Source organism: Salvia splendens, chromosome 15, assembly GCF_004379255.2.
Source record: "Salvia splendens isolate huo1 chromosome 15, SspV2, whole genome shotgun sequence".
Classification (NCBI taxonomy): Eukaryota; Viridiplantae; Streptophyta; class Magnoliopsida; order Lamiales; family Lamiaceae; genus Salvia; species Salvia splendens.
Window position 1 is genome coordinate 10,579,333 of NC_056046.1, and position 12,319 is coordinate 10,591,651.

At 34.4% G+C, this 12,319-nt stretch overlaps 1 protein-coding gene across 1 annotated transcript; it reads left to right on the forward strand.

Annotated features, from left to right (window-relative positions):
* Positions 1-8,848: 8,848 nt before the first annotated feature.
* LOC121769359 (U-box domain-containing protein 11-like) lies at positions 8,849-12,119 on the forward strand. Its single transcript, XM_042166143.1, has 4 exons — positions 8,849-9,222; positions 9,943-10,059; positions 10,134-10,589; positions 10,679-12,119. The coding sequence occupies exons 1-4, from the start codon at positions 8,917-8,919 to the stop codon at positions 11,747-11,749; spliced, it is 1,950 nt and encodes a 649-aa protein (XP_042022077.1). The 5' UTR covers positions 8,849-8,916; the 3' UTR covers positions 11,750-12,119.
* The last annotated feature ends 200 nt before the right edge of the window (positions 12,120-12,319 follow it).

The window sequence follows — 12,319 nt, forward strand, 5'->3', positions numbered from 1 at the left end:
CCGCCTATGGATTTGGCATGCATATTTTGGCGTTGCCGGAGCCAACAACGACTTGAACGTGCTCTATTCTTCACCACTCTTCAATGATGTGATGAATGGTGTAGCACCGGCGATCGACTTCACCATCAACGGAAATACATACCACATGGGTTACTATCTCGCCGATGGTATCTACCCAAGGTGGTCGAAGTTCGTGAAGACGCTCCACAACCCGCACAACCCGAGACAGGTTCTTTTTGCGCAGCGTCAAGAGTCCGCGCGGAAAGACGTCGAAAGAGCCTTCGGGGTCCTTCAAGCCAGATTCAACATAGTGAAGGCCCCGGCTCGGCTGTGGTACGTGAATAATATTGCCGACATCATGTTCACGTGTATTATCTTACACAACATGATTATAGCCGACGAAGGGCCGAGGGCGGCTAGCTTCTACGACGAGGATGAAGCCGGAAGCTCAACAGTGAGGTCTCCCCTAGGGGTGGGTCGGTACGGTATACCGTACCAACCGTGTCATACCGCATACCGTATCGGAAAGTACGGTATGACAAAATTCAATACCGATACCGTACCGAATTTTTGGTATACCGGAAATTCGGTATGATATTTTTTGATACCGTTACCATACCGTTATTACGGTATACCGTACCGTGTTTCGGTATATCGTTAAAAACGGTATACCGAAACACGGTACGGTACACCGTAATAACGGTATGGTAACGGTAATGGTATACCGAAAAAAACCTATTGTGTCCAAAATATTTAAAATAACAATTCAAGTGTTCAACTATTTAAAAAAGCCCAAAATAATAAAACTTCATCACAATCAAATCTTGTTCATAGCATTCAAATTAATAAAATTTCAACATTCAAATCTAAAACAATTTATGAAGTCATGATCAACGACATTATCTTCATTTCTTGCAACCACGTTGTCTTCATTTCTCAAAATTCCACAAAAAATCGTTGAAGATGACCCTGCATTTGATAACCTTTATTAATAGTCGAGCATAATCACAATACACAAACAACCAAACCAAAAGAAATGTATGGAGTGTAACATCCATATATCAAAACACCTAATTATTGCAACGTAAACTTGCTCCTGCAGTTATAACTCAACGGTTAATTCATATTTTCACATATTTAAAATGCTTTTTAATTTTAAGTCTGATATTTAAATGTCAAGACAATTTATTAAAATGTCAACACAAATATGTGTTGAAATTTTAATGTGATCGTATTGACATTTTTAAGAAAAGGTAGCATTTAAACGCACTCTTATGGCTATGTGGGGTTAATGTGATTGAAAAAGTATAATCCAAAGTAAGAGGATGTCGAATATTCTTTTGTTTATCATTTCACAACTTTTATTTCGCATAATGAAATAAATAGGAAGAAATTAAAATGACCCGTGCATCATACGAGAGTGACACTAGTTAGTAATTTAAATTGGACATTTATTTCTCTTTAAGAATTAAGAATGACTGATCAGTATCCTATTTATTCATCCTTCAATTTAAGTAGTATATAAAATAAGATAGCATACAATGAATTAAACACTAATTATCGCCCAAATGTTCCCAAAAAAAAAAGAATTAAACACTAATTAAACGATTTGATTCATTTTCAGCTGCACATATTTTTAATTGACATTTTATAAAGTGGGACGAAGAATAAAACAAAAATTTTAATTACTTTGTAGATTTGGAATATGACATTACACAAAGAATCATATACTAAATGGTGTGAGTTGATACAAATTCTTTCAAATGTGTTCTGTTGAAACATATTCCTGATATCGTATTTCCAATCTTCTTTCGGTGTTATGTGCTATTGTGTTTATTATATTTAATAGGATGAGTTGATAAAAATTAATTCAGGTTAATTTTGAATTTGTTTGAATAAATTATCATTTGAATGTTTAATTTTATTGTATTAATTGATGTATTAAATTATTTTTAATATAATATATATAAATGTAATATATATATTACAACACATTTAATATTAATATACATATAATAATCTATCGGTATACCGGTATACCACGGTGTACCGAATCTTCGGTATATACCGAGGATTCGGTATACCGCGGTATAGAAAAATTGATACCGTTACCGTACCGAAACACTGCGGTACGGTATCATACCGTACCGGAAACTGCGGTATACCGAAAAATCGGTATTTTCAGTATTTTTTCGGTACGGTAAGTCCGGTATTACGGTATTTCGGTATAATTTCCCACCCCTAGTCTCCCCACGCCGAGGTGAGCATACGACGGTTGGCCAGAGGATCGAGACAAGACACACAATGCGCGATACCCGATCCCACATTCAGTTACAAGAAGACCTAATCAACCACATGTGGGCGAAATTCGGCAACGAGTAGTGTTTTTTTTTAATTTTTAGTATTTTAATTGTGTAATTTTTAATTTTTAGGATTTTAATTATGTCGTTTTTATTTTATTTGTCATTTGTAATTTTATTTAGGTTTTTTTAATGAATTTTATTATTATGGAAATGTTATTGTTTAATTGAATTTTAAATTAATTGTGCTCGTCCTTGCGGAAGAGCACAACTGTGGGTGTTGTGCTCTTGCCAGAGAGCAGGCAGAAAAAGTGGGGTCGGGCCCACAACCGTGCCGCTGGCAAGAGCACGGTTGTGGATGCTCTAAGCCTTTCCACGGTTCCACCCTCCTTAGTGTCCGCCACTGCACAGTGCTTAAAATCCACACACACATACATACACTGACACACAAACATAACATTGCATATATAACACACATTGTGCACATACAACACACGATACATACACTCGCCTAAATAAGTCAAAATACATTAAAAATAATGTAGCGATACATAATTTATGTAAAAAACTCATAATTAATAGTATCAAAATCTGGCTGATTTTTACTATATTAAATAAAAATATAAAAATAGACAGGAATTGAATTAAAACACTATTTCATTTTAATTTTATAAAATTTTATATTCTAACACAATTCCAGTTTTATGAGTAGTATCAAACGAACTCTAACAGTAATTGCACGTGATACTATAACATAAACGCTTTTTTCCATAAAAGAAATTATAGATACAACTAGTATATTAAAATGGGAACTACAATAATATAGTTTTGAATTAAAATCAGCCACGAATTGTAACAAAAAAGGCATCGTATTCACACCCACCACATATCTCAATTCTCATACTAGTTGCACATCAGAAGGGAATACAGCCAAAAGGTTGAACTCACCACTAGAATATAATTTTGTGTAACATCATGAAACACAAGAAAATACTAAGTTGCCTTAGTCCTTTTTTGTGTGTGACATGCTTACCTGGTTTATCTCACCATATCTTAATATCGATAATTTTTTGTCTCCTGAAAAGGACTAGCCACATGGAAAAGCATTAAATTATGAAATGTTATCATACGAGAAGGACTAAACAAGAAGTATAAAATTAAATTTTATTGAATTGCCGTCCGAATCCTATGCAGTAGTAGAGACCATGTTATATTCCACTAATATATACTAGTATCAAAGAAAATTGTTATATTTAAAAAAGCAATGAAGGATTCGACATATGGTTTATATGTAAATAATCAAATTATAGTCAAATCATTCATTTTCTTAGCATAATTATATGCTAAATAGTGGAGTAGTACAACTTTATTTCCGAAATCACATATAAGTTGGCAGTATAAATTTTTTGTCAGTTTTTAGCCGATTCCATAAATAATGGAGTAGTAATAATAATTATTTTTATTATATATTTATTGAGGAATAGTATATTCCTCCGTAAACAAGTATTTACAGTTGTGTGGTACCTGTGTGGCTCCTCCTAGCTGTTAATGTATTTTTAATATTAAAAATTAGTACTCTTTCCTAGCTAAATATATGAGTAAAGGTCCAAACTAATCCTGAATATATATTCATTTTATGATTTTAGTCCTATATTTTATTTTTTGAATTTTTACATCATAAAATTTTCAACTCAGATCACAATTGGTCCTACACTAACAATTCCGTCAATTTTTAAATGGTTTTAACCTGAATGGGACTGTTAAAACCATCAAAATTGGTCAAAATCGGGTTAAAACCATTTAAAAATTGACGGAATGGTTAGTGTAGTACCAATTGTGATCCGAATTGAAATGTTCAGGATGTAAAAATTCAAAGATAAAGTATAGGAACAAAATCGTAAAATGGGCATATGTTCAGGACCAGTTTTGGCCTTTACTCTTATTAGTACTACAAATGTTAATTCGTACTACCTCCGTTTCATATTAATAGAGTCATTTTTCTATTTTGGAAAGTTCAAAGTTAATTGAGTCATTTCTATTTATGGCAAAAAGTAATTCTCCTTTTACTTTATTCTCTCTTTATCTCTCTTACTTTATTCTCTTAAACTCTTTTCACCATCCATTTAACACACTATTCTTAAACCTCATTCCGAAAAGAAATGTCTCTATTAACAAGGAACGAAGGGAGTATTACTTATATAGTTTAATGATGCCTTTCAAATTTTATATTGGTAAGAGCATGCCCACCGGTGCTCTTGCGCAAGGACGACGTCCGTGCCATAGGCAAGAGCAGACCCCTGCTCGCCGCTGTGCTCTTGCCAAAGGCGCGGCCCTGCTCGATGCATAGAGCACGTCCGTGCCAACGGCAAGAGCATGAGCAGCCGATGTGGCATGCTTTGGTTGGCCTTTGGTTTATAATTTTTTATTATTATTTTTTAAAATTTTTTTAAAAATCTGAAAAATTCAGATTTAATAAAAAAAAAATTTTCCCACTTCCTAATAAAATATATCCATTTTTTCACACTTTTAATTTATTTTTCCTTATTTTTATCCCAAAATTCATACTTTCATCTATAAATACTCTCATTTCAAACACAAAAAAATGACACTATACCAAACAACTGTCTCAATCTCAATTTTTAGGATTTTTTTTAATTTTTAAAATTTTAATTATGTAATTTTTAATTTTTAGGATTTTAATTATGTAACTTTTAATTTTTTAGTAATTTGTAATAGTATTTCGCGTATTATTAATGCATTTAATATTGTGGAAATGTTTTTAGTAATTGAAGTATTTAAATTAAATAATAGAATGGTGGGACCGTTGAACATGCTCTTGCAGAAGAGTATGCATGTGGGTGTCGTGCCCTTGCCAAAAAGTAGAGAGTAAAAAATTAATAGAAGTGGGTCCGGCCCCAGGTCCATGCTCTTTAGCAAAAGCATGGATGAAGATGATCTTAAGCTTGAACTAGTGTACTTTTTCAAATAAGTTTGTAACACAAATTAACGAAAAATCATATCTTAACTTTAGAAAGATAATAAAACATACCACATCATAAAAAACAGAATTCAAGAGCTCAATAATTAATATATACTCCCTCCATCCCACATTATTTGAGGCATTTCTTTTCAGCACGAGATTTAAGAAAGTTGTGTTTAGTGAGTTAAATAAAGTAGATGAGGGAATAAAGTGAGAGAAAGAAGAGATAGTACAGTAAAAGAAATAATAAAGTAGGTGTGATTAGATGTTTTCTTTTTAGTCAAAAAGAGAAATGACTCAAGTAATTTGAGACAACCCAAAAAGGAATACGACTCAAGTAATTTGGGACGGAGGGAGTATTGAAGTAGAGTTAGTTTTCTTTCTTCCGACATCGTCAAAGATTTGGATGCCTACGTAATTGCCATGTTACCACTCACAAAACTGTGACACAATCTTAGCTGGCAATTCAATTTGCAACCAAAATTCAGAATGCACAATCCCAATTCATCATGGACCACTGTCCACTTATACCAAATAGGAAAACTTCGAAAAAATAAAATACTACTATATTATTAATAATTTTATGTGTGACTTTATATTGTCTGTCATAATGTGTTAATTGGATCAAAATGGTGTGGGCCGTTAAAGTTTTGAGTCTTGACAGCCTTATCAAGTAGGACAAGGCGAAGAAAGTCCCACAGAAACGTTGCTATGTGGACAATTGATAATTTTAGGATTCTTGGTGGAAAAGTAAATAAAGATTAAAGGCAAAATATATTAGATTTCATTGATTGATTCTCAAATATAATAATAGTTTTATTTATAATACTAATACTAACTTAATGAGTAAGAACACTACCATATGAAAAAGATATGATAATCATCACTAATTTATCTAACTAAATAATGCAACTAGTATATAATAATGAAATACTGAACACATCACAGTTGCTTTGAAATTAAATCGATTAAAAGACGGACTAGATTGATAAATTAAGAATGCTTAGTTATCAAATTTAATATATTTTTGATCAAAATCATAAAATAAACATATATTTAGGATAATAAATGGATTTTAGTCTTTCAATTAATTATATGTTCCAAACCTAACAATCAATTCTTGTATGCCTTGAATGAAAATGCCTAACTTATCCTACATTCCAACTATGACAATATCATGTAACCGACACAAATAAAATTGAAGAATTCATTTTACCTGTTAAAGAAATTTTTTTAATACTCTTTCCAGAAATGAAATTGCATAAAACGTTGTAATACACGTTTATGAGTTATGACTTTCGTACTCATCTGCCAACTAATGTTATTGGCCAACGCCAATTGCGTTGTGATTTGAGAAATCGCAAACTTATTGTTGACTATTTAAGCAATTTCGTTTGTTTTTCAGTTATAAACTTATTGTCTCTCTACAACCATATACTATATTACTAGTATTTAAATGTATACTTTGGGGTAGTTGGCATACAACTATTGGGAGAATCATTTGTTCTATATTATTAAAATCAGTTAGACGATTAACCTTATACTCAATTTATTTCTTGATGATAGTCAACTTTTTCTCTATTTTTATTTGTCTATTTAGAGCTTACTTTAATGATGAGCACCAAAATATATATAACGGGCTTTATAAGTAGGAATACCTTGTTATAAGATCGTAAGAGATTATTACAAATTGCTCAAAGGGTTAGGTTATGAAGTAACTTTTTCTCAATAAAATTTTTTCTCTTTGACAAAATTTCTTAAGTTACAAGTAATACACTAGAATTTTCATAATCCTTTTCGTTTAGATATAAAATATACATATGATTAATTTGCTAAAACCATTTCATACATATTAAATTACCAAATAAATTATCGAATTTTGTCTATGTGATTCACTGCTGTACATGTAAATTCAATTCAAAGAAGTGATTCATGTAAATAGGCGGAATCTATAGAATAACCTTGTTTTTAATAATTGTAACCAGTACTCCTTTTACTCCCTACGTCCCGCGTTAGGAGTCCCAGTTGATCAATTTCAGGTGTCCCGCTTTAAGAGTCCCGGTTAGGATAAACTAATAAAAAATGTATTCAAAGTAAGTAAAAAAGTGTTAAAAGTGGATCTCAACATCCACTACAACATTTATTTATTCATTCGAACACTTTCTTAAAACATGTGTCCGACTCAACCGGGACTCCTAAAATGCGACGGAGGGAGTATATTCTATGGCTAAAGAATTTGCTAAGGTGTTATCTATCGAGTGAAAAAATTGAAAGAATCAAAACTAATAATTGAAAGTGGATTAAATTCGACCTGGATCGGGATCCGGTCTGAACCCAGCCATTTTGTAGTACTAACTTTTATTGAGATTAACAAGTGTCATTTTTATTAGGGATTATAACTTTTATTCACAAAAATAATTATTTTTAACAAAAAAACTTTTAATTTTTAATAATAGTAGTCGTAGTCGTAGTCGTAGTAATTTTTGAATAAAGTAACTTTTCTACATAATCAGCTTTCTTGGAGATTGGTTTTATATTAGTTATAACAGCAAAGGCTATATTTTTTTTGTAATTAAAGCAAAGGCTATCTTGGCAACCAATATGTGCACACTCACAATATTCTTCTTCCAACTGTATGCTTTTATTTGTTTCCCAATCACACGCTTATCATTTACCACACTCGTTTGCTGGAATCTAGCATTTTCATACTCCTTTAATATTATTTCCATTTCTTATTAATAAAACTTTTTTTCTTTCATTTAATATTTTTTTTAGATGCTGACTTGAATAAATTACATTTGGACCTCACTCCTAATTAATCATAATTGTAATTAACAACTCTAATATATTTTTTCGAATGATCATCATGAAAATTAACAAATACTCTAATTAACAATTAATTGAGAACAGCCGACGACTACACGGCAAAATAAAGGGATAACAAAAGAAACATAAAAATAGTGATTTTAAGATGTACCGAGCGAAGATAAGTCCATCTTATTCTTTATAAGCAACTTTTAATAATATATGTGGTACAAATTAAATCCATAATGATGAAATTGCAACGAATTCTTCCACCATATGAAAGGCAACACGTCTAATTCTATTCTGTTGTAAGTTGTATGACAGAATCAATCCTTTTTCTAGTCGATTATACCAAATCAAATTTAGTTTAGAACTTGTCCAACCAAATTTGGTAGTAGTGCATTACATTTTAAATTAAATAAATAGGAGTAAAAGATTACTGACCCACGTCTGAAAATACTATATTCTTAAATCTAGTAGTATTGCATTTAGCAGAAAATTATTACACAAATAATGATATACCTGCATTAAACAGAATACCACTGCCCCATCATCCATTTTAGCCTACAGAATCATACTCCTACTATATTAAATATAAATACAGAATAAATATTTAACTAGCAGCAATAATATGCAAAAAATAAAAATAAAAAAAATGCCAACTTCGTTTACGAAAAAAATAAAATAAAATAAAATAATTGCCAACTTCATTTACAAAAAAAAAATTGTTTACCAACCGCAGCTCTAAAAGCAAATAAGTCCGGTAAAATATTGGTTGCAAAGCGCTCGCCCTCTTCACTCTCCCTCTCCCTCTCCCTCTCTCCCCTCACAATGCCCGGCGGAGAGACCTTGCCGGCGGAAGGCGGCGCCACCGCCGCTCCGCTGAGCCTAATCCGTGACCTTGCCCGGATATCTAACGCCGGCTTCTCTGGTTTCTTCAAGAAAGACTGCTCCGACTTGGCCCGCAGAGTCTCACTCTTGGCTTATTTGCTTGAGGAAATTAGGGATTCGAACAAAGTTCCGGAAATTGGGGGCATGGGATCTTCGTCCTGCTATTCCTTCCTCACTGATCTCACAATGGCGCTTCAGGCTGCTAAGAGGCTCATTTTTGCCGCTAACAACTTCGACAATTCCAATGTAAGTATGCACTAATATGATTTCTCCTTGATTTTTTAGGTTGCATTCTGCTGTGTGTTGCTGTTGCATGAGTCGTGCGTACTACATTTTGTGGATTTTCATTTTTTTGTGAGATTAATTAAGATGAAGTTTAGGTTGGAAATGGGATTAAGTTGCCAGTGATCTGAATATTCAGTTACTTGATTTGCGTCTGATCTGAATCATTCTTTAGATAACGTGTGAAATAATGTAGAAATTGTAGCTGTTTCCTGCTGCGTATAATTAATTGGCCTGGTTTTTGGGAATGAAAACCAAAGTTTGTTTTATGACTTACTGATTTGATATCTCGTTTTACTCGTGTTGTGGGATATCATTATAAAATTTTCGGCTGTGGTAAATTCATGGATTGAAATGGGCGATCTCTTAAAACTACCCCTAATGTTTAAGAATCAGATATCTATACCATCAAATGTAAAGTGCACCAAACGGAGCGTGTATTGCTGGAAATGAACTGTAGTTTTCCGAGTGTTGCCTATGAAGTGGGCAGACTAAAAGAGGTTATGCATTTCCTATTTGTTCTGTGGAAGTCTGGTTATCTCCAGATTCTTGCAGATCCAACTGGCATAAGTCAATATTAGTGCATCAGAGTTAAACAACCAGCCAGGAACAAGCTGTTCCTGATTGAACTTGTCTTAGTGTTGCCTTCCTCTGATAAAGTCTGTCCTTTTCTTTTGGTTCTAGGATGGGGCAACGAAGAAAATTTACTTTCAGTTTCAGTGCGTGACATGGAAATTGGGCAAAGCATTGATCGATTTACCTTATGATGATTTTAACATTTCAGAAGAAGTGCAAGAACAGGTGAGTTTTGACTTTGAGCAACTTTATATTCCCTTCTCGACTGGGTCTACATCTGACATAATTCTTTATCCCAGGTCGAATTAGTTAGATCACAGTTGAGTCGGGCCAGTGAAAAATACGGTGGGCCTCTCAAATCAAGCATACTGTATAGGGCACTGTCTCAGCCACTGGATAAAGAGATCGATCCATTTCGTTCCAGCAGCGGGTCAGTTGGTAGTCTCCATGTGGAGAATATTGGGATCATTGATCATGAAGTAGGGAAAAAAGTGGAAGGCCTCTTGGAAGGAAATGGTTTAGAAAACCATGCTACAGATAATGATATCCCAAATGTGGAAAGTTCAAGAGATTCGTCCTCATCACTTGAGATCAGTCCCCCTGAGGACATAGATTCTGCGAGGATAGAAAGCTTAACTTGCAGCAGAAATGTCGATGAGAACAAGAAGCTTGATTCTCCTGTTATTCCAGTCGATTTTATGTGTCCCATATCTCTTGAACTTATGAAGGATCCTGTGATAGTGGCCACAGGGCAGGTAAGAGTAATACCAAATGCCTTTCTATCTGTTTCCTTTGTGATTCCGTTGAAATGAATTCTGATTCAGTCATGTTTTTAATGTTTCAGACCTATGAGAGATCTTATATACAGAGGTGGATAGACTGTGGCAACACAACATGCCCAAAAACTCAGCAGAATCTAAGACATCTCACCCTCACTCCAAATTATGTCTTGAGAAGTCTAATATCACAATGGTGTATGAAACACGGTGTGGAGCAGATGTCACCACTGATGAATGGAAGGATAAAAAAGAGTGATGGGTCATTTCGTGATGTTACAGGAGAAATAGCAGCTGTTGAGGCTCTTGTTTGTAAGCTCTCTAGCAGGTCCACTGAGGAACGTAGGGCTGCAGTGGCTGAAATTCGGTCTCTGTCCAAGAGAAGTACAGACAATAGAATATTGCTTGCTGAAGCAGGAGCTATTCCAATCCTTGTCAATCTATTAACATGCGAGGATGCTCAAATTCAAGACAACGCAGTGACTTCTATTCTGAATCTCTCCATTTATGAAAACAACAAGGTACTCATAATGCTTGCAAACGCAATCCCATCAATCGTTCAAATCCTCAGAGCTGGAAGCATGGAAGCTAAAGAGAACGCAGCTGCCACTCTCTTCAGTCTGTCCCTGGCCAATGAAAACAAAATAACAATCGGTGCATCTGGGGCAATACCAGCTTTGGTGGAGTTGCTTCAGAATGGAAGCCCAAGAGGGAAGAAAGATGCTGCAACTGCATTATTCAATTTGTGTATATACCATGGAAACAAGGGGCGTGCTGTTAGGGCCGGCATTATTACGGCGCTACTGAAAATGCTGACATATTCCAGCAGCTGTATGGTGGATGAAGCTCTGACAATTCTGTCTGTCCTAGCCAGCCACCAAGAGGCTAAGGCAGCCATCATAAAAGCCAGCACGATACCGGTGTTGATAGACCTTCTGCGGTCAGGTCTGCCTCGTAACAAGGAGAACGCATCCGCCATCCTACTCTCGCTCTGCAAGCGAGATCACGAAAACCTTGCCTGCCTAAGTAGGCTTGGCGCAGTGATACCCCTATCAGAGCTCGCCAAAACAGGCACGGAGAGGGCAAAGAGGAAGGCTAACTCGTTGTTGGAGACCCTTCGCAAGTCACAACAGGTCTAACAGGTTTGTGACGTATACCCTCGGAGACTTATTAATTGTTCTTACCGTGGATTGATTTTATCTCACAGAGAACCTTACATGAGTTTTAGGAAGTGCATGCAAATGAAAGAGACGGTTTACACATGAGAAACGAAAGATGTTTCTCATGCCTTCTTCCATTTTCTTCATTTACTTGATTCTTGCAGTTTCTCAAATGTACTGTGTTCATTTTGTAATTTATGACAGAAGAAAACTGATTATTGATTTGATATTTGCTGATCAACTGCTGATCAAGTCTCTAAGGAGATGAGATATTTCTGAACATTCATGTAATATAAGGCGTTCACAAAATTGTCTGTATTCAATGTTTTATTACAGCATTTTATTACTAGTCATGTTTCCCCACTAACCAATCTTAAATAGAAAATTTGTCGATTGCCATTTGGATGAATGGATTTACATTTTCACAATATTTTGATGCTTTGGTAAGATGCTTTTCATACACTGTCCTCGGTCAAAGTTCTACATTTCTTAAGTTATGGCCTGTTTTTAGACGTAAATTGGACATGTAATGTAATGATTCAATGAAAT